Source organism: Lytechinus pictus, chromosome 15 (assembly GCF_037042905.1).
Source record: "Lytechinus pictus isolate F3 Inbred chromosome 15, Lp3.0, whole genome shotgun sequence".
NCBI lineage: Eukaryota > Metazoa > Echinodermata > Echinoidea > Temnopleuroida > Toxopneustidae > Lytechinus > Lytechinus pictus.
The window spans coordinates 9901538-9926046 of record NC_087259.1 but is presented as its reverse complement, the minus strand read 5'-3'; the positions used below and the strand labels follow the sequence as shown (position 1 = coordinate 9926046).

Sequence of the window (24509 nt, the reverse complement as noted above, 5' to 3'; positions counted from 1 at the left end):
CATTCGCCATTAATTGTGTGTTGCTTATTTTATGTAATAGCGCAACCTTGTGGTCGCTTTGGCTTGTTGAAGTGTTTTTACTGTTTTGCGTGCTTTGTAAGCACTTCGGTAGCATCTCCTACCTGCCGCGGATCGTGTTGAATAAAGAGTTCAAATTGTACGCCTTGTCTGTCGACTTGTTTGTTCTTTCGATTAATGTGTCCCAGACGTGTCGCAACCTAGGGCTCATGTTAGATTGTGGAATGTCTGATTTCGGGAATGCCTGGCTTTTCAATTTTCCCAACACCCAGCTGTCCAAACTCCAAAAGCTTCATATGCTGCAGAACGCATGGTCACCCTAGTACCAAGAAAACATGTTCATATCACACCCATTCTGAAATCTCTACATTTTCAAAATCTTTCTTGTAATCCATGCAATGAACGGTCCTGCTCAAAAACAATAAATATTAAAAATGATGAAAATAATAACAATGATAATAATAATGATAATGTATTAATAATGATAAAAATAATACATGCATTCAAACTAAAACCCCACATGAAATTTAATGCTGCTCGTATTAAAAGACAATCAGGACAGGAAATGTCCCTTTGAACCTCATTATTAATTTTCATTATATGTACTTCATCACTTTCCATATCACAATTCATGGAAGAGTGCAAAAAGAAGATCTCGATTTATTCTCGACTGTTGGAAGATAGAGTTCCATTGAACTTTCACTGAAAAAGTTTCAAATGCGAGCTTTCAATTGGGTCTGTATGTGGCATATAATTTTTGGAAGTGCATTTGTTTGCGACTCTTTCTGCAAGTGATCCCGTTTCTTGGTACTTAAAAAGGGAGGGTAGTTAAAGGGGAATTAAACCTTTGGAACAAGTAGGCTTATGTCGAAACAGAAAAATCAAAGAATAAGAACAAAGAAAGTTTGAGAAAAATCGGACAAATAATGAGAAAGTTATGAGCATTTGAATATTGCAATCACTGATGCTATGGAGATCCTCCCATTGGCAATGCAACAAGGATGTGTGATGTCACATGTGAACAACTTTCCCTTTGATGGACTATATAATACACCCAAAATGTCTCCTTCGCTTTTTCTTATGGTGATACAAACTCTTTATCCATGATGTATTCTTTAAATATCTGTATTACATGCCCTCCTATAGAAAGAACACATGCTCTACTGATAGATGTGATAAAAGAGGCAGTTTAACTGAAATATATACTAATTGAAAAGTAATTGGGAAAGTTGTTTACAAGTGACATCACACATCTATATCGCATTGCCAATGTGAGGATCTCCATAGCATTATTTGTCCGATTTTTCTCAAACTTTCGTTTATCTGTTTCTTTGATTTTTCTGTTTTCACACAAGCTATCTTGTTCCAAGGATTTCATTCTCCTGTAATCACATCACATTTCAGGTAGGGTTTGATAGAACAATGTTCGAACTAATAGTTTTAAAAATAAATCTTTTATGGGACTATTACTTATGCTAAATCTGTCTCGGATTATATCTCACAAGAAATCTGAAGGCGACCTTCTATGTTTAATGATTAATCGCCCGAGTTGAAACATTTTTTAAACATATTCTTCTGACCTAATCAAAATATTCCTCCGGTCCCACATTTGACCTAGGCAAACTCATCCATACGCATCACTCACTAAGAATTGCTTTGTCTCATTTATTTTGAAATTAATCAGGTCACGGAGGGGGTCACAAGGGCTACGCAAAATTCCAACCACTTGCCCGGAACGTTGCCCTAACCGATGGCTATGTTCTGTCATCGTACATGGGTTCATCCCTTATCGAATGCAGCCAGTTCTGCCTTGCGGATCAAGGTTGCTCATGTTATACTTTCGTCGCCGAAGAGGGCGTTTGCCAACTTGGTCAGGATTGCCCAAAACTGTCGATACATGCTTGGAAAAAAACAGCGAGGAGCTATACCCTATTCACTAAAGTATTCAGAACTGAAAGAAGACCCTGCATTTTTCTAGAACAACTAGCTGCATGTATATGGCAGGTCATGAATCACTTTGAAACATGAAACAGAATGATGGGCTCACATTGTGTGGACTACCCGTCATTATAGAAAACCAAAATAACACATCATTGGGGCTGGGTGATGTTTCACAAAAAAAATTAGCAGGGGCCATAGAACAAGAGGGGAACAGGCTTTAACCCCCATTTTTTCCACAACCTTTACAGAAACTTAAAGCCATAGGATTGTGATTTTTTTATGGTCAACCCCTCCCCTTTCAAAACTGTTCCTCAGCCCCTTGTTAAGGCTACAGAAAAAAAAGTTTGTGATATTGGAATGTAAATGGGAAGCTCTTAAAAAACATATCATTAAACAAATAAATGAATGCATATTTATATTAGAAAACAAAACCACCTTCATCGGGATCGACTTAAAAAAACATCCATAAAGAAGTCCTACAGATGCACTTGAATCAATATAATATAAACAAAGTTTTAATGCACACCAAACGAAGAATGATCAGTAGACATGTCACGGTAAATCATGTATCACATCACTACCAAACAAATGAAAACTTAGAGGAAAAACACTTCACACAAGAAATATGTTCACATAGATGATCCGACGAATGATTTGTAATCTTTGATAACTTATACACCCTTAAGCAAAATACACTCAATGTACCTTAAAATGTGAATGTTTCATTAATTCTGTCAATATTTAGGTTGTACATTTAATGGCATATCCAGCTATGGACAAAAAGTGTTTGATCGGGGTGGGGGTGGTAGAATCTACCCAGGGGCAGATCCAGGATTTTCCAAAGGGGGGGGGGGGGCACATTTTCACGGGTAAAAAATTGACAAGGAAAAAAAATGCAAATAAAAGCTAGGGAAAAAAAAGTGTTTGATCGGGGTGGGGGTGGTAGAATCTACCCAGGGGCGGATCCAGGATTTTCCAAAGGGGGGGGGGCACATTTTCACGGGTAAAAAATTGACAAGGAAAAAAAAATGCAATGTACCTTAAAATATGAATGTTTCATTAATTCTGTAAATATTTAGGTTGAACATTTAATGGCATATCCAGCTATGGAAAAAAAGTGTTTGATCGGGGTGGGGGTGGTAGAATCTACCCAGGGGCAGATCCAGGATTTTCAAAGGGGGGAGGGGCACATTTTCACGGGTAAAAAATTGACAAGGAAAAAAAAATGCAAATTAAAAAAAAGGTTGGTTTTGAAAAAAACAAAAAAATTAATGACATTTCGTCCACGAAAAAGTTTGACAAGCAAAAAAAAAGAAAAAAAGAAAAAGGTCTTCACTTTCAAAGGGGGGAGGGGGGAGGGCACACTTCTATTTTAACATTACAAATTTTCATTGTGCCTCTGAAGTTAACTTTAGTAAGGTCAAAGGCAGGGGAAGGGGGGGGGGGGAGGAGGGCGTCAAGTGGTGAATACTAGTCTTTTGGTCGGTGGTCCTACATGAAGCAGACTCTAGCCTTTGAAACAAAGGGCCATGGGTTCAAACCCCAGCGATGACACACTTTCCCTCGTCAATAATTGATCCACATTGTGCTGCATTCAAACCAGGTGAGGTGAATCGGTACCAAGCAGAATAACATTTCCTTTAATGCACCAAGCGCCTAAAAAAAAAAACAGGATATGAAGCCAGGGTATGGTCCTTCTGAAGTGTACCATTGAATGGGCAACTAGATACTGGATATGCCATTAGATGAAAGTTTGGTCAAAGGTCTTTCAAGGGTCTGAAAATGTGCAGCAATCATCCAAACCTTCTGCAGACAGACTTGGTAAAGGCCACCGCACACCTTACGACTGTTCGCGATCTGATTTGAAACAAATCGCATTTTACTCATTTTCTGGAAATGTGAATGGAACATTTCATTTTATTTGAGGTTAAAATTAATTGAAAGAATGCTAATATAATCATTTTGAAAGATTGCAAGCCTTTATTTTGGAGTAAAGGTCAAATTAGTTTCAAATCGTAACCAATCGTACGACTGCTACGACGTCATTACGACTAGATATTAAATTCGCTTTTATTCTAAGAAGGATGATAGCATAGTCACAGATTTGAACATAGGTATTCGTACAATGATTTAGAACATTACACAGTAAGATATTCCAAGTCTCAATATTAGCATCAAATTCTATACTACATTTTATTATAAAATTGGGTCGCAGACCAATCGTAAGGTGTGTGGTCGCCTTAATATAGCTAAAAAATGAGGACAATTTAAACTGTTTGGGAATTGCTAATGTGACGGACACAGTGATGGAGCACTTAACACCTATTGCTTGCTTATACATCTATGTAATTCCCAAACAGTATTCACATTGTAGGAATGTCAAGAGCATCAACAAAAACATGCCTATATCTACTTTTGTACTAGTATGGCTTTCATGGACACAGAAATCCTTACTTATCATCACTAAGGGGGGGGGGGGGGACCATGCCACTGTTATCACCCCAAGAGAGGACAACTGGGCCCTTTCACATTTATAAAACCAAATTTGTAATTAACAGTTTCGAATCATTTGATTTGATTGGCTAAGAGTGAACTGGTATTGAGCATTATAACGAGTCTTATGGAAAGGGACCATGAACAACATGAATCTTACATTATTTACAAACAGAAATAATATCTCATCTCAAAAGGTCACTATTAAAGCATCTTAAATTTATTTAAAAGGAACCCAAAGTCTGTGACCTACCAAGGACTTTTTTGGGTTCCCCTCCCCTAAAAAAAGAACAAGCACTGCTATTGATAGGATACAAAATATCTGAAAGAATAGGTAATCCACAGTACTCGACTTTAATGCCCATGTATTACAGAAAAGGGAAATGCTTTGTCCATGACAGGCAATGTAATTTACATGGAATAATTCAATTTACATTACATGTATATACCTATTAAATAAAAATATGAAGTACCGGTACATTATATGCAGACAGAAACTTTACAAATGTGTAAATTGTGTATTCATATATGTAATTTTGTGTGTTATCGTGAACAGTGTTTAAACTCACTAATAAATACACTCAAACAGACCATTACGAATCAATGAAAAATAATTCTTTAGAAAAAATCCACCAGGAATTGATTGGTTTAATATACAAGATCATAGTTAGCAATACTTATAGAATCATTTTCAGTAAAATTGAAATATTAATAGTTCATTTTCATACCCATCTCTCTGTATATCTCAAACACATCTGTCAATATTTGCTAGACACTGTCAAACATGTATCTTGCGTGTATTTACAAAAATATCTTTTCCTTTCTCTGTCTTTATTATTCACAATATATCTTTTCAATATATAATCTCGACAGCTACACGTACAGTAGCATCTGACAAATAGAAAATACTGTTACACCATACAAAAATTAATCACGATAGCATCATATTTAGGACACTAACATCAGGACAGTAATATGACCAAAACGAAAATACAGTATGACCAAAAATAAAAGTTGTTCCAGTTGTCAACTATGTAGAAGTTAGAGACATTTACCATGTCACCATATGCATGTATATGTTGTTGAATTGAAATGCATGTAAACTGGAAGTTCCAGAACATACATCTACATGTAGGATATTACAAAGAAGTTTCCAATATATTCAATATAATTATAAATGGCTTCAATAAATCTTCATATTTTTGTGAATGAAACAGATCACAGCATCCTTGCTGTAAACAATGAAGTATTTGAAATGAAACATCATCTTTAGGCACAAAAGACCCATCTAGGATGTCACAAAAATGCACATTTATAAACTGGCATATTGAACCACAGACACACTTCCAGTATTATCATCCTGTTTTGTACAGCTATATCAAAATGGATATCACAAAGGCTTTCATGAAAGTACACACAAGTAGAATCAATTTCTGTCAATCAAAAAAGAAAAGACACACAGTGACTAAATATTTTTCTTGAAGGTCACTTCAGAGTCAAAGCACTTTAGAAAATACATATACATCCACTAAATATACATATCATGGAATGCAGTAATAGCCAAAGACAAGAAAAGGGGAACTAGCAAGTGTTTCACAAAGCAAACATGATAGTTCAGTCGGTAGGGCCGGGGTTCTGGACTTCAGTGACCCGGTTTCAATTCCTGCTTTGCGCATTAATGCACTTTTAGTATTAAAAAGTCATACATCTTTATTACCAGGTCCCTCGGAAAGACCTTTAAGCCTTTGGTCCTCAGCTTAATTGAGGCATTCGTGCAATTCTTCATGGCAGCAGACAAATGTATTGAAATAGATTATAACATAAATATTTCTTATGGAAAAATAACACACACACGGCTTACCATACAGGTGGAAAGGAAATCACATATTCTGAGTATTTCATTACAGTTTAGGAAATCGTTATGCACACAATTAATACACATAGTATGACTGCAAATTATACACCTGTGCTCAATCTCACAAAGAATTGCGATTGATCAGATCAATTATAAGTATCATAATTACATGTATGTATGGCAGCCAGTAACGCCAAAATGTAGAATGCATGTTCGTTAAAAGAGTTTTCTGCCTGCCCAACAAATTTTGTTTTGGTGGTGCAATAATGCACTTAACACTGTACTTTTGTGCATAGGATTTCGCGCATCCTATGCACGCCAAAACAACCTTAGCAGTATGCATTCAAGTGCACTGCGTAAGGACGTTTTTGCACCAATGTGGTGCGCGAAAATCAAAATGTTTTGCTATTAAAGGACATTCTTGCGCCAACACAAGGATATAATGTAAGGTATTGCAATGCATGCATCATAGTCACGACAATTTATCTCTGCTTCCAAAGTGACACTATGTACAATTCCTAGAGGAAGAATCATGACTTCAATAGAGATTGATAAGATCAATCACAACTCTTTGTCTGACAAGGTCCTGAAGTATAATATCATCCACAATCAGTCCACCAAGTAGCACAAACATTTGAGATCAATCGCATAGTTGAAACACCACAGATTGGTTACTGGGCAGTCTTTCTAACAACATTCCACATAAACAACTTTTGAAACACTCACCAGTATTTCTTGTTGCTTCACTACTGTCAAGAAAATAATGCTATCATATAATATTCATTTTAATAGTAGTGTTCACAAAAAAATAAAATATAAAGTTATACAAGTATCACCATTGGGATCAGTGCTGAAAGAGAGATAAATATCCATCCAGTCTTGTCTAGAAATCTTAACTGCCCCTACTAATACCACTCACAACCTGGACGGAAACATAAATTTTTCTTGCCGTTAGCTATCGATGAGGAAATAAAACGGATAATCAGGAATTTTACTCTCTCACCTGTCTCGCTAATCTGTATATAACAGCATAAGTTTAAAATCAAAGTGATGCCATGTTTACTTTGTGTATTTATATACTTTGAGCTACAATGCAAGTACAAAGACATTCTGTGTTATTATGGTGGAGCAGCAATGGGAATGCAGTAGACTGGCATCAAATCCGACAAAAAATATGACACCCCTAAAAGTGCATAATACCCCCAATGAACAGGCAATAGTCTCTTTAACCATTAGTACCTGCTGCACAAAAACTTTGTTAGTGCTATACAGAATGTCCTAAAAACAGAGGCCCTGTTACAACCGGTAATGTCGCGTCATTGCCTAATGACACAACAATGTGTTACTATCATCTTGGATCAACGTTTTGACATCACAATCCAAAAGATGTGATTGCGTGGCCTATTGTTACTGATCTGTTAGCACTAACAATGTTTCTGTGTGGCTAGTTCAGAGGTTCACACATTTTTTTCTCCAGCTTTTAATAAATCTGTTTGCAAAATCAAATTGGCAACCATCATAATTTTATCAACCCTGTTACATGATTCTTAATATGAAGTATGATTAACCATGGACCTACTACTCAGAGAAGTAGGCCCATGACACAAGTAAAGATAAATGAAAATGGGCATATCTCATTGCCAATGTGCATTTTTTTAAATGGCGATTGTTATCATTCTATTGCCAATTCAGAGAGCATTCAAGGATTAGTCTCAGCTAAAGGAAGTTTTATTCAGATAAAGCACAATCAACTGCACTGAAAATAGTTTGATTCTTAGTACATTTTTCTCTTCCTAATGATTTTCCTTGAGTGATTGCTAGCAGTCAGATTGAAGAGTAATTCTGCAAAACCGTTTCCTAAAGGAGAGAGAACACCTTTATAACAATGTGAAAGATGATTTGTGGTATAAGACTGAGCCGTGAAACCTTCCTGCTTGTGGCCAGTCTGATCGCATCTCATGATTCAGTTTCTCAGCCAGGTCCTGCCGCTACATAGAGGAGAACCGTCCCTCCGTCTTTCAGGGCCCTTTAACATAAAGCTTAGCGATGAATTGCAGGCCGATTTTATGATCGATCATTTACCATAATTAATGCTTGAATTCATTGTAGAAACCAGCCTTATGATCGATTATAAAAGGTTCATGTTACCAGGCCTTGGCGGAGTGTGGGGCTGTGATCCATCAAATACACCCTGTACACAACACACTCACCTTCTACTCGGCACAGTACACACAGGGATATTAAGTTCATCTCGGTGTACCCTTGTTGAAGTATATTTTGTAGGGACATGGAAAGATAGGGATGGGACTACACAAGATAACTAACTTGACTGTACACTCTGCAGATGCATCTTGGTGGCCAGTTCCAGGATTGCAGAGATGTCGGGCCTTTGGTGTGGGTTGGGATGAATGCACATTGCAACCAAATTACAGAGCTGAAAAGGGTATAAAAAGGAGAAAGGGTTTAAAAAAAAAGCAAAATAAAACGGTAAATTTCCATTTCGTCCACTCACCACATGGTCTACTTTCATTGAGTCTAAAGCCATTCTGTCCATCAACGTTTCATCACAACCAGTTGGTCCAATAACCATTTGGTCCAATCACCACTTCGTCTAATCACCATTTCGTCTATCACCATTTCATCTAACAACCATTTGGTCCAATAACAGGTTGTTTTAATAAATATCCATTTCATTTCATTCATTTTGCACAATTAAAGGGATGGTCCAGGCTCAAAATATTTTTATCTTTATACATAGAGTTCACTGAGCAAAATGCCGAAAATTTCATCAAAATCGAATAACAAATAATAAAGTTATTAAAGTTTAAAGTTTAGCAATATCTTGTGAAAACAGACGTCATGAATATTCATTAGGTGGGCTGATGTCACATCCCCACTTTCCGTTTTCTTATGTTATTACAAAAAAATCATATTTTTGTCATTATTTCATACTTGCGTGAATAATATGTCTCCCTTATAATGACATAAGTTGCAGCAATAAATATCTTATGCACTAAATCAGTTGTCAATCCAATTTTTCTAGTTCTTAGAGGAAAATATGAATAAACCTAATTTCATTTAATAAAGTACAAAAGAACAAGTGGAGATGTGACATCATCAGCCAACCTAATGAATATTCATGACGACTGTTTTCACAAAATATTGCTAAACTCTAAAATTCAATAACTGGGAGAACAGTTTTCGGAACTGAAGTGGCTACCCTGGGTAAATATGCCGCTATTATTATTATTATTATTTGTTATCCGATTTTGATGAAATTTTCGGCATTTTGCTCAGTGAATTCTACTCTATTTATTAAGCTATAAATATTTTCAGCCCGGACCATCCCTTTAACACTAACATGTCGTCCAATTAGACCAAATGGTATATGGACTAAATGGCTATTAGCCCAACTGGGTATTAGACGATTGGTGAGTGGACAAACTGGCAGTTAGACCTTTTGGATAGTGGACAAACTGATGGTAGACCAAATGATAGTAGAAGAGTTGGCAATTGGAGAAAGTGGCATTAGACGAATTGAAAATAAACCTATATACATGTAATTACATCAAACTGTATGATATTAAATGTGACAGGACTGAGAATGTTAGATTTAAAATCTAGATAATCAATGGAAAGATTTCAGGCTTGCATCCACTATTTCCAATAGCCAATGCTGTAATTCATTTAACCCAATCATGGCTAAACCAACTTGGTCTACTGTTATTTTGATCTTATTACCATTTGGTCTATTACCATCACTTGGTCTGTTATATGGTCTAGTTTCCACTTTGTCTACTTTATCATAAAAAAATAAAAGTTAATTGAAGTTTATATTACACTCAAACGAGATTCACCTTGCGGTGTAATAAGTAATGGAGCATAAGTTTAAACAGATATTTTTTCAATGTTGAAATCAAATTTCATTTGGCACCATAACAAAAGTCAAAGGCCCAGAGCCTGGTCTTTTAGCAAGAATCCACGCAAGCATCTTTGCATCTCTAATTCTCACATGCAGAGCTGCCAACCTGTAACTTTAAAAAAAGGTATTTTTCAGCTTGAAAAAACATATTTGGTCAAAAAAGGATTTTCCCCATTTCAATATCTTTCTTGGTAAAATGCTCTTGCAACGATGTTGTATTTAATCAATGTTGGAGATGGGCTGTGAAAGGTGCATGGTTGTGATTGATCTGATCAACCACAACTATGGAAAGCCAGAATCATCAACATATAGAATGTTTTTTTTTTTTTTTTTCAAACTGTTTTCTAGACATGATGTACATTCATTTCTTTCTTGACAATTCAGTATGCTCTTCTTTGTTTACAAAGGGATATTGTGAAAAAAACCCGGAAGAAGAATTACGATATTGATGGATTACCATATAATTGAGGTTGATTGGATCAATCACAACTCTTTGTAAGAAGGGACCCACGATTTACGTACATACATGTATACGAGTCTCCAACATTTCAATTCAGAGCAGGGTCTTTCCCAGAGGAATTTCGAAAGCATCCTTCCATGGCTAATTCCCACATTTTGTCATATTACAAACAAACAATGGGGCTTGCTTGAAAACTACTGTGGAAGATGCGTAATATAAGTTTTAGGGTTGGATTCTCCCAAAAAAGATGCACCACAGACTTTTTTCAAGCTGCCTTCATGAAATACAGTGTATGTTAGAATTAACTACATGCAAAACAAGGTCAGGATGAAAGGAAGAGATTATTTGTTATCAAATCAGACATAATGGGATAAAGATTTAGATTTAGTTTGAAAACATTTAAAGTTACATGTACAGTAAGTATAGGATATAAAATGAAATTTTAGTTTTCATTTCTAATAAAATTGGGTAGTGAAAGTTTCAGTGATCAAAAAGACTGACATGAATGTAAAAAGTAATAGATTATGATAGATTTATCCAGTTGCTGTCAATTACAACAAGAAATGTATGATCACGCAAACATTCGCTCTGGTAACAATTGCTTCTTCACTAGAAAATACAGCTAGAATGGAGCTGTGAGATTATTTTTGGTTCAAAATATTGTTTGGATTATCAGAAGATAATGATTCAAGATAAACAAGAGTTGGTAAAGATGGAAATAGTCAATGGACCCAAAGACATTGAACGCACCTGTGATACCGATAAAAAAACCCATGTAGTTTATGATGGCAGAGGCTTACATGTAGCCACATTTATAGCTAAAATTACTGTATGAAGTCGGGTTTAATATAAGCTCTATTCTAAAGTTGTGGTTGAACTGCGGATAGCCAATTGAGACACAAATCTCTTACAGTACAGGATTGATTTATCAGCTCATTTGACAATGAAATCATTCTTAAAGGGATACTCCAGGCTGAAGATATTTAGATCTAAATAAATAGAGCAAAATGCTGACAATTTCATCAAAATCGGATAACAAATGATAAAATCCATCCATAAATGATAAATCCATAATTTATTGTTCGAAATAGACATGAAATGAAGTACTCCGAAAATTTGCTTTGCCCAATTGATCGTGGGCCCGGCGGCCGCTGTGCAGCGCCAGATCGACAAGGCTCTATCCCTTTAATTGTTGAACGCCAAACAGGGTAGCAGCAACTCCCATCTTTTTACGTCTTTTGGTCTGACGCGGTCGGGGTTTGAACCCCCGACCTCCCGGTTGTGAGACGGACGCTTTACCAACTGAGCCAACACACCGGTGTTCAATAATTCAATAATGAAGTTATTGAATTGTAAAGTTAAGCAATATTTTGTGAAAACAGTAATGAGTGTCATCATGAATATTCATTAGGTGAGCTGATGTCACATCCCCACTTTCCTTTTTTTAATATGTTATTACATATGAAATAATAATTTTTCCATTTTTTCATACAGGTGTAAACGATGTGTCTCGAATTATGATGAAATAAGTTGCAGCAATAAATATAAATGCATATTAATCAGTTGTCAATTTAATTTTTTAGTAGAATTTTTTTAAATAAACCTTACATGTACATGTATTTCATATAATAAAACACAAAACAAGAGGGGATACGACACCATCAGCCCACCTAATGAATATTCACGAAGACATGCCTAGAACTGTTTGACTGGAATAATGCATATCTTTAAAATCCAATAACTTTGTAATCTATTATCCGATCGTGATCAAATTTTCAGCATTTTGCTCTGTGAATTTTCCTCTAATCATTGAGATATAAATATCTTCAGCCTGGAGTATCCCTTTAATTGTCTAGGAAAGTATTATAAGATAGGTGCCTTCACCACAAAAGAATATAAAGGAAGAGCACAAACAAAATTATGTATATCCCATTTGCAAATCACTTGGTCATTCTTATTTTCCTCTTTCGTCAGATTGTGGAAGGATATAGGCATGAAATGCATTATTAAAGTCTATTATACTTGCCAAGATTTCGAAACCACCAGTCAAAATATTTTCCCTATATCTATACAAAATGATTCCGTAATTTCCTTCATCATTTATGTGTGTATTGAACTGTATTCAGCCATCATACAATACTCAACTATTTTCATGTTTGAATAGGTTTCTATTCCCTTGAAAAGTTGACAGAAGGCAATTACCAAAAGTTAACTTTTTCTTTCAATTGCCATGTATGTTAATTGTGTTTTGTATTTCTTCTGTCGAATAGAATAACAATATATAATAAAAACCAAAAATTAGTCAGTTGGATACATGTTTCTAAACTGTTGTTCTTCTTCAGGATGGTACATGTATAGTGTACCATTAATACTTTCATGGATTGAATATGGATGTCCATAAGTACTTACCTGTTTTGAGTAGTGGGCTGGTAAGGCAGGGTATTCACATTTATCAATCTTCTGGCAAAGAGAGTACAAATCCAAACCCTCCGCATAGAACGGTGAATGTAACGCTGCCATCTACCAGTTTACCATACACCCAACACACGTCCCACCATTACACGATTGAATCGTGAGAGGACACAATCACGTTTTTTTGTGTGTGTGTGTGTTTGCAAATGTTAGTTTTCAAATGCCAGATCGAAATATTTTGAGGGACGTTTTATTTTTTTGTTGTAAATAAATTTTTGCACACACGTGTGAATTTGGGAGTTGGTATAAGGTGAATATGGTGCAGCACACAAGACGGCAACAGGGGTGGGGTCACACACAAATATGAGAGATAGAGACACAGAGACAGAGGTAGAGAAAGCAAGGCAGAGAAACAGAGGTAGAGAGAGACAGACAAAGAAACAAATAGAGAAAGAGGGGAGGGGAGCGAAATAAGAGAAAGAGAAAGAGACAGAGATAAATAGAAAAATACAGACAGAGAAAGAGAAAGACAAACAGCAACAGCAATAGAAGAAATATAGACAGGGGTGTTTGGTCACGCACAATGATGAAAGGAGAGAATGTGAAAAGAGGGAGAGATAAATACATTTCATTAGTGATATGTTAATAATACACAAGATGATCGCACTCTGGTTATTCTACATAGTACAACACAACAAACCGATACTGCTTCACGACAGAATGCCAGTAACCGTGGCAACTAAAAAAAACACTCCACCCTACCTCCTGGGAGTAATGATCAGCGGGAAGGGGTGGGTAATCGCAGTTATCAATCTTCTTGCAAAGTGCATAAAGGTTCATCTTGTCGCCATAGAAGGGGGACTGTAAGGCTGCCATCTAATCGACGTGCAGACAAGCCAGGGTAGGGGTGGTGAGGGGGTGGGGGGGGGTGTAAAAGGTGAGGGGAAGAAAACAAAATGGTCAAGGGTGTTTAAGAATTTCAAAGGCAAGAATTTCAGGTTTGGAGTGTACATATGGCACAATTGTAAACAGTCACATACATTATGCAAATTTGTACAATAAAACATCCCTTTCTTTAAAGAGCATCAGTGAGCATTTTCGAGCACAGCATGCCAGAAAATTTGTTACATGAAGTTCCACAGCTCTACTGATCTATAAAAATCATCAAATTCAAATTTAGTATACTGTAAACCATAATAATTTCAGGAAATTAGATAGGAAAATGCCTAGAACGTGTAAAGGTGTCCTATTATTAGTTTTCTCTTTCTGCCAAGCCTGGACAACTGGACCCCAATGCAAAGAGTTGTGATCGATGCAGTCGATCACAACTATGGAAAGCCAAGAACGCCAACTCCTCTTATGAAAATGCATGTTTATTCAAAATAATTCCTAGATATAGACGATATACACTCGTAAGTGTACATTCATCATTGTCTTGACAATTCAGTGTGCTACTTATCTGTTCACATGTACATACAAGGATATTGTTCCGATTTCCAGTAGGAATGATTATGACATTGATGGATTTCCATACGGTTGAGGTTGATTGGTTCAATGACAGTTCTATGTAAAACGGGAACATTGTTGTTGTTTGCTTGATAAGTTTCTAAATTTGGGATTAAAATAGGAAGTACCGCACCTGGACCGCTTCCTCTTCATTCAATACAGTACAGAGTACAGTACCTGATAAATCTTTATATAAATTTGCAATGATTTATTCGTTTTTAGTAAGGAATAATCCTCAATATGCCCTTTACGTGCAATACATAACAAAAAGCTTCCACTTTACTTTCTTACTTTAATGTAATCCACGCATTTTCACTAGTATGAATTTTTTAGATTAATGTCTTATTAATTTTAGGGTTGGTAATATTCTATGCAATTTTGAAGAATAATTACATGTAGTTTGGGATTTTTCGAAGTCATTATGTCTATTGTCCTCAAAATTTTGTATGTATAGATATGCCCTGCAGTATTCTCCCATCTCGTATTAATCTGAAATGTAATATGCTTGAGAATTCATGTAAAGCATACCAAATTTCAGCCATCTGGCTACATGTATGTACATGTATGCAGTGCATTTGTGAAATAAATATCATAATTGAATTGAATTGAACTGAATTGAGAGGAAGAATGGAACGGGACGGGGGGAGGGGATGCATGACCTGTGTATGATCACATGTGGAGGTGTACATGTACATGTACGTAACTAACGGCTGGGAAGATTCTCCTCAATCTTATAATATGAACGCTCGAGGAGACATTGCCATCTAATCCAAGATTAAGGAGTTAGGTGACAACATTCAGAGGGGACGCGAGTCTTGATGCGCTATCAGTAGAGCAGCCGTTTTCATTGAATAGGTGGAGGAAGAGCACCAATGGCACATTCACATAATCAAACTTTCTCATGATTGCCCCAGTGCAATGGGGTCAGTTGATTGAAGAGTAGCATATTATAATACTAAAAAAAGCAATCTCTAAACTGATTCCCCTGAAGGCCTGGGGGATCAGTTGATTGAAGTGTACAGTATTATCAATAATTAAAGGACAAATCCACCCTGACAAAGAGATGGTTTGCATATGATAAGAAAACCCCAACATGCCTAACACTGAAAACTTCATCAAAATCGGATGTAAAATGACAAAGTTATGACATTATTAATTTTGCTAAATTTCACAAAATAGTTATATTCACATCCAGCTCAGTATGCAAACGAGGAGACTGAGGACATCATCCACTCACTATTTTCAATACACGAAATATGAAATATTCTAATTTTCTCCCCATTGTCATGTGAAACAAAGTTTTATTTCTCCCTGAATACATGTAATTATCATTGTTTTAACATTTTGTGGTTCAAACAAGAGGTCCTTATTGTCAAATCTGTAAAAATTGAAATATTGTATCTTTAAACAAGGGGAAAAAAACCCAAAAGAAATAGTGAGTGAGGGACATCATTGACTCTCTCATTTGGATATCACTAAGTTGTTCATGAATATAACTGTTTTATGAAAAATAAGCGAGATTTTTAAATGTCATAACTTCTTCATTTTACATCCGATTTTGATGAATTTTTCAGTGTTCTGCTTGTTTAATTTTTCTCTTTTTATTCAAATCAACTTTTTGTTGGGGTGGACTTGTCCTTTAAAGAAGCAATCGCTATTAAATGACTCTACAACTGCCTGGGGAATAATGTGAATGCACATGTAAACTGCATGTAGTGGAAAAACTTGGAGGTGAGAGGGCACAAAATAGGGCCTACATGTACATGTACATGCTTTGTACCAAAGAAATATGGTGCAATTCCAATATCAAATAAAACACATCCATATATGCATTACAAGCATTTTAACTAAAATCCCATATCAATTTGAATGCTGCTTGTATTAATAGACAATCAGGACAGGAAATGTCCTCTTGAACTTCCATATCAATCTAATTAATTATGGATGCTTCATAAGTTTCCATATCACAATTCATGAAAGAGTGCAAAAAGACTTCCATATCAACCTAATTTATACTATGTATACTTCATAAGTTTCCATATCACAATTCATGGAAGAGTGCAAAAAGACGATCTCGATTACCAGTGACATACGGATAAATTCAGTGTCATCAAAGTCTATGAAAATGAGCAAGTTTAAGAAATAAATGTCATATTGAAATCAAAACTTTTAATACATGATACTAAATTTCAAACTTTTAATCAACCAAGAGGGATTATTTGGACATACAATTTTCCGAGCAGGATTTCTCACTTTTCTATCTATACACCCCTAATATTCATTTTTTGTTTCCTTCAAGACAAACTGAGATTGTTTTAACTTACCCCCTCCCCTTTCCCCACTATAAAAAAAAACTTGCACTTCCCCTGATAACGACAATTTTGTACTCTAATGAAGAAAATCAAGTCATCTAAGTGTCTCCAATAATATAATTTATGAACGTAGTCAAGAATGATATAATTTTATGTTTTTTGACTAGGCTTTACTATCTGATAATAGCATTTATATTATAACGTTGTTTATTTAAATGCATACACATTTCAATACTGGGTATTATAATTGCACATGGAAACAAACACTCTTTATCTAAACATATATTGCCATTTTCTACCGATCTTATTTTTGTATATTTGTAAACCCCGACTAGTGAGGAGAGCTTTATAACAGAAACTAGTTTTTCTTTTAGTCATCCTCAGGCACTAGTCGGTGGTAATTTCTTCCTCTTGTACATATTCATGTTGTCTTTTGCCTGGAAATAAATGAATAAACAAATAAAAACAGTATCTCACCTCGTATAACAAGCAGCCAAGTGACCAGATATCTGATTTGAAGTTGTACCCGGTCTCGTGAATGCGCTCTGGTGACATGTAGTATGGCGTACCCACCAAGGAATGTGCTGCAGTGGTCTTGGAGCTGAAGAAACGCCCCAATCCCAGGTCACCTAACTTAACCTTGCCATCGGCGGTGATGAAAACGTTAGCAGGCTTGATGTCTGTGTAGTGAAGATATGAAGAATATTTGCATCAAAATAGAAGTACATGTAACAAACAAAATAAATTGCGCAAGATAGTAGCTTGCGCACAGTGTATTTTAGAGCGTAAGATGGCAGCCCCCATAGCCGTTCTTCAAACAAGCTACCTGGCAATAAGTTTTCAGTAAATTGGCACTGATTTTACATGTTTCCACTGTTTTTTTATTGGTTTGACATTGTACAGTATGAGAGATCATTGTAATTTATCCAAAATTTATTGAAATTTACTGTCATTTTATTTTTTTATTTTCAAAACAACCACATGCCCGATCGGGCAATCGACTTTGAGAAATGCTTGCCTGCACGTCATTTTCAATTGACCCAGGCAAGTGGGTTTGTCGCGCCCTGATACATATACAGTACATCTGGGCCCTGCTGCATAAAAGTTTAATACCATTATGGTAACTTGGTAGCTTTGCCATCCAATGGTAACTTGCATGGAAGCCTTGATTTTGATTGGCTGTTGATCATTACCATCATGGTATTTACCATTGGATGGCAAAGTTACCAACTTTTATGCAATGGGCCGATATTTGCCTTGGTATTGATTTTTAATACATGGTTGTAGTTCCGAAGAAAGGATCACCAGTTGTTCCTAAAGTCGCTCTAATACGAACAGCTTTATGAACACTCAACAGAAAGTAAGCCACAATACTATTTCTCAGATCATTTTCAGTTTGATTCACTTCCATACCACAGCCCCTAACCCCTCCATCTTAATATCTGTCTTTACCATGCCAAAAACGGGTTTACCACAATTAAATTTCAAATTAACCATTGTTAAAACTCTTTCTTAGATGGCTACACGCATATTTTACAAAGGAGGTAGATCGTGTGGGATACTGTACCTCTGTGCATAACTCTCCTCGTATGCATGTGTTCTAGAGCACTGCAAAGCTGCACAAAGTACTTCCATATGGTTCTCTCTGGAATCAATCTCTTTTGTTTCTTGAAATGCTGTATCAAAGAGGAAAAAACAAAACCCCATAAATGCTCCACGTTGTATTGTATCCCTTGTCTTAATAAGATTGTTGCATTGAAAGTGTACACACAGAGCAAAAAAATAGATTTACTTGGAAATGCGTTTCTTATGAAAGGGTTCATTTCCTTGCTCACGTCATGTACTGTATCGTTCATATTTTCCCAAGGGGAAAGGCGAGCTTTTTGTTTTTTCCATTACAGAGGCATTACAGAGGAATTACAGAGGCACAATAGGAAAAATACAAATTTTGCAGAAAAGGGGTTTATGAATATTATGGTTTCTAATCATACAGCTGAATCCTGGCAGAGTCATTGTGACATATTTGGTGTTGACTTTATCAATTGGACAGATAAAATATGTGTTAATATCCTGTCTCCAAAATAGCTCATTGAGGAAAAAATAAAGTTCATGGCCTGCACTGCTCTGACCAAATGTAATTCAAACCAAAGCAATCGAAGAACACTTTCAGATGAAGTCTTCTTTGCTACGTGACCTCTACATGAACCGACACTTGTTGCCTCTGAACGACCCACATCCAGAGTTAATCCCTCTTATTTCCTACAATACTCTGGAGTCACAACATTCATCCTACTGAACTCCTAACGACCCCCTCACCACCTTGTCCTGTCTCGTCTTGCGATTTCACATCTAAGCTATTACAGACTTGATTCGGACTGATCTCCATGTCCAATAAAATTAGGAAAGACTTTACATATCCTGTTGAGACATCCCGGGGGGGGGGGGGGGGGGGATACTCGACCAAAAGTGGTAGGGGTGTGCTGCGGGCGAGACAAAAAACGGGGGCCTTGGAGCGGGCTTATTGTAAAAAAGGATCAGGGTCCTCGGAACGGGCTTTGGAACTACAAATGCTTGTGAAAACGGGGGTCCTTGGAACGGATCCCCATCGTGTGAGTGCGTATGCATCCCTATGGAACGGGCATGCGTGCATGATGCAGCTAGCCCAGCCGCCGGGTGCGCTCGCGCAGAGGTGATGGTCGGACAGCGCTCTGAGGCTGCTTTTCACCAAAATTGCAGCTCATTATAGCAGATCAATGCGATCGGAACGGCGTAACGAAAAATATGCAAAGCTTTGGAGCGGATTTTTTTTCTTTTTCTCGATAAGAAGAAAATGATATGCTTTGGAGCGGCTTTCTTTGTTCTTTTTCTCAATAAGACAAAAATGCTATGCCTTGGAACGGAAATTTGAGTGCAAAAATGCATTATATACTGAGTGCACCCCCCCCCCCCCCCCCCCCCCGGGTGAGACATACACTGTAGCTGTTACGCAAGGCCCTGCATGTGAAATAGTTCTATAAGATGCTTGGCGACTTGAAAAACCAATCTGAAAACAAGGGGTCTGTTTTAACCCTAAAAGGACTGGGCTATTTGAGATGTATTGAGGAAGGGGGGGGGGGGAGGGGATGATGACCCCCCTTTCTGATCTCGGCCGCTGTTCGCGCCGAAATTCGGCATGCACGTTCTTAGCCACATAAAATACAAGCCAGTATAAAAAAAAAATCTGAAAATAATTCTATTTTAATTATCATGAATAAAATATGCAAATTTCTTCGTGAAAAACATTATTTGCAAATTTAACACACAATTTCACTTCAAATTTTCTTCTTGTAATCTAATTTAAAGGTTTCCACAAAGAACAAGTGGAACGCCTCTGGCAGTCTCGCCTGCATTACGCGATTTAATATAGCAGCAGTGCTAACTTTGAAAACTACAGGTACTATTAAATAATCATTCACAAAAACACCATTCATATAATGACATAATAGTAATACCACGTTCATTTACCATAGATGACATTTGAACGGTGACTTAAGACTTGTCAACTACACCCATGTCCACATTTCATTCACTCTATCCATAAACTTTCAAAGTTATGATGGCAATTCAACAATTACCCCAACATGGCCTAAGTTTATTGACCTTTACTGACCTTTGACCATGGTCATGTAACCTGAAACTCGTACAGGATGTTCAGTGATACTCGATTACTCTTATGTCCAAGTTTTATGAACTAGATCCATAAACCTTCAGAGTTACATGTAGGATGGTAATTTAACAAAGACCCCCAACACGGCCAAAGTTCATTGACCTTAAATGACCATTGACCATGGTCATGTGACCTGAAACTCGCACAGGATATTCAGTGATACTTGATTACTCTTATATCCCAAGTTTTATGAAATAGATCCATAAACTTCAGAGTTAGGATGGTAATTCAACAAATACCCCCAACACGGCCAAAGTTCATTGACCTTAAATGACCTTTGACCATGGTCATGTGACCTGAAACTCGTACAGGATGTTCAGTGATACTCGATTACTCTTATGTCCAAGTTTTATGAACTAGATCCATAAACCTTCAGAGTTAGGATGGTAATTTAACAAAGACCCCCAACACGGCCAAAGTTCATTGACCTTAAATGACCATTGACCATGGTCATGTGACCTGAAACTCGCACAGGATATTCAGTGGTACTTGATTAACCTAATGTCCAAGTTTCATGAACTAGATCCATAAATTTTCAAAGTTATGAAGGTAATTAAACAAATACCCCCACCTTGGCCAAAGTTCATTGACCCTAAATGACATTTGACCTTGGTCATGTGACCTGAAACTCAGGAAGGATGTTCACTAATACTTGATTAACCTTATGTACAAGTTTCATGAACTAGATCCATAACTTTTCAAAGTTATGATAGTAATTCAACAAATACCCCCAACTTGACCAAAGTTCATTGACCCTAAATGACCTTTGACCTTGGTCATGTGACCTGAAACTCGAGCAGGATGTTCACTAATACTTGATTAACCTTATGTCCAAGTTTCATGAACTAGGTACATATACTTTCTAAGTTATGATGTCATTTCAAAAACTTAACCTTTGGTTAAGATTTTGAAAATAATTCTCCCAACATGGTCTAAGTTCATTGACCCTAAATGAGCTTTGACCTTAGTCATGTGACCTGAAACTCAGGCAGGATGTTCAGTAATACTTGATTAACCTTATGTCCAAGTTTCATGAACTAGGTCCATATACTTTTTAAGTTATGATGTCATTTAAAAAACTTAACCTTAGGTTAAGATTTGATGTTGACGCCGCCGCCGTCAGAAAAGCGGCGCCTACAGTATAGTCTCGCTCTGCTATGCAGGCGAGACAAAAATTACGAAAGCCAATTTTTTTCTTTATGTATTTCTTTGTTTTTAGGATTTCTTATGTATTTCTCTGGTTTTTCATCTTTTTTTTTCATTGTTGTTTCAATGGAAATTATCACAGATCATTTAACAACTAAATTAAACCCTAAATTAATTAAGCAGACCAATAAGAACAAAAAATAATCACCCTTTAAAATGAATTTCATCTCCCATAGACTTTGCACACAAATTATAAAAATGAGCCATTATCTGCACGACATTGTCTCGTAAAAAGTCATGTGGTGTTGCGATGCTATACCCGTATGTCGCGAATTTGGTCTCAAAAGTTACGCGAGACTTCAAAGTAAAAATTCCTTTATTTTGCGACGCTGCCTTATTGTGTTTCAGAAATATCGCGCAAAGCGTTGAGGGGGGCATCATGGACCCCCCAGTCCTTTTAGGTTTAAGATGTTTGTAGGTTACACATGACATGAGAGATGTCTGATACCCCTTTCTTGAATATGTGCTATAAAGACACCCCTCCCCCATTCTGTTTTTTAAACCATTACGAATTGGGAACTTGAGCATTTTCTATAACCCTTCAAATTGTGAAAAATTATATACAGATGCTTGACAATAAAAACATTCAAACTAGGTAGGTACATGTAGGTGCACAAAGATCAGATTTCAACTTATAAGACCTGTCTTAATCTTTGATAATGGGTCACTAATCTGAACTACATGTATACCCAAATATCATTAAACATTACAATAACAAAATCGTACTTTCATTGAATACACGTTTTACCTTTCAGAATTTGAAGATGGCATTTTTTTCAGCCTTTATGATTTAAATTTAAATCTAGGGCCCCTCTCTGTAATGTTTTAATTTTTATTCAAAATAGCCATTGGTACTTTAGATATTTGGTAATTATTGGACACATACATGTATGTATACATTACATGAAAATCTACATGTAAATGGAAGTGAACTTTTTAGACACACTTGGTTCTGATGTGAAACACCATTCGGGTCTCTAGACCTAATAGTCGACAGCTACATGTAATGCACATGTATTTCAGCCTCTAATTGATTTGGAAAATAACGTAAGTGCCTTGTCAAAAGGTTAACCAAGATGAGGGAGTGAGAGCCACTTGGGATGGGGGATTTCCAATGAATTCCTTCCTTGCAAAGTTCAAACAAAGGGGAAGTCCCACTGCAAATGCGTGATGTCATGCACTCTGGCATTCAAGTGTGACATCGACCGAAATCCCCGGATAGCTAGTAACCCGGGATCAAGGCATGACTATGCTTTAATAAGATCTTCTTGGAAATTCTAATAATTCAATTTAGAAAACAACAGGATATTGATTTCTTAATAAAAAAGTGGGATATAAAGACAGTTTTGTCAAGACAACTTAGTTCTTTTGGAAAAGTGGCATTTCGCAATTTCTTACTCGCCAAAGAGGATAGGAGAAAATAAGAGAAAAAAGGTGATAAGACTTTTATACAACTTCAATTTCACATGTATTGATATATTTCAAAATGGCTTTTTGATGGAAAACTTGTATGGAAACAGTTGACACTGAAAAAATATAAAATCACACATAAGAATTCATGTTATCAAACATGTCTGTTTCATATTAAAACATAAAGCAAATTTGAACATCAGATAAATTGAGATCTTGATGCAGAAACTAAGTAATTTGAGGCAGATATAAAATGCCTCAATGGTGGGTTTGCAATGTTCAAATCTTAAAATGAATAGCAGCAGCCTAGAAGTTATACTAATTTATTTTCAGTACACCAGCTATGACAAAATCGAACCAGGTCCAAACCAAAATGATGATGATCCACAGCATTTATATTGCGCCATTTATCTGCAAAAACGGTTTAAAGAGTTCTACACTGTCAATTTCACAAAGTAACGAAGGGAATCAAGGGCTCAGGGAGTTCCAAAAGTGTGGAGCAATAGAAGAAGAATATTCTTCTAGAAAATGGTCGGTCGGAAGTTTGTTAGACTGTACCAACTCAGCGCTAATTTGTATTAAAAAAAAACAACAAAAACATTGCTAATTTTCATCATCCATTTTTACCTTGATCATCCTTGATAAGTCCCCTGCATCTGCCAACTCTAGTACAATGTTCAGCTCGTTGTTTTCAACAAATGACGCCAAATATTTGATCACATGATCGTGGTTTAAAGACTAAAGGAACAAAAGATGAAAAAAAAAACACTAAAAATATATCTAGAACAGCAACGGTTTCATTCTCATATCAATAACACTGTCTAGCATAAAACAAGCTGAGCTTTGTACAAAAAACAACAACAAAATAGTTTTTGTTAGACTTAATTTATGAGTAACAGACATGTTCCCACTTTCCCCATGGGCCAGGTAAACACAAAGCTTTGAGATGGAATGCAAATTTGAAAGAACAATCCTAATTGGTTCCTGATCAGTACTACAAAAAAAAACATTCATGCAACAATTATTCTGAATGGCCATTGTGATTTTATAGTAATTGGTTCCAAATCTTTAAGTGCTACAAAGTCCTTGATATACACGTACACGCACTTTCTTATCAAATCCAGGGCTCCGTAAAAAAGATTAGCGATCAATCGCTACATGAACTGACCAATCAATATCAATGTTACATGCGCATTAGGTTTAAAATACTGACCAGGGACCAATGAGTGCGGTTCTTTCATATTTGCGATTCATCGCAAACCTTTGTG

At 36.4% G+C, this 24509-nt stretch overlaps 1 protein-coding gene across 2 annotated transcripts in view; it reads right to left on the bottom strand.

Annotated features, from left to right (window-relative positions):
* Nucleotides 1-2452: 2452 nt before the first annotated feature.
* LOC129277729 (serine/threonine-protein kinase Nek7-like) overlaps nt 2453-24509 on the bottom strand; it is a 33447-nt gene continuing 11390 nt past the window's right edge. The window contains exons 4-8 of one of the 2 annotated variants that reach the window (XM_054913880.2): nt 23869-23979; nt 18487-18595; nt 17397-17599; nt 13864-13977; nt 2453-8741 (exon numbers count right to left, since the gene is read on the bottom strand). In XM_054913880.2, coding sequence (XP_054769855.1) covers nt 8628-8741; nt 13864-13977; nt 17397-17599; nt 18487-18595; nt 23869-23979 — 651 coding nt within the window. In that variant the 3' untranslated portion in view covers nt 2453-8627. Of the gene's footprint in view, nt 8742-13098; nt 13210-13863; nt 13978-17396; nt 17600-18486; nt 18596-23868; nt 23980-24509 lie in introns of both variants that reach the window. The other variant, XM_054913881.2, reaches the window with a different exon arrangement.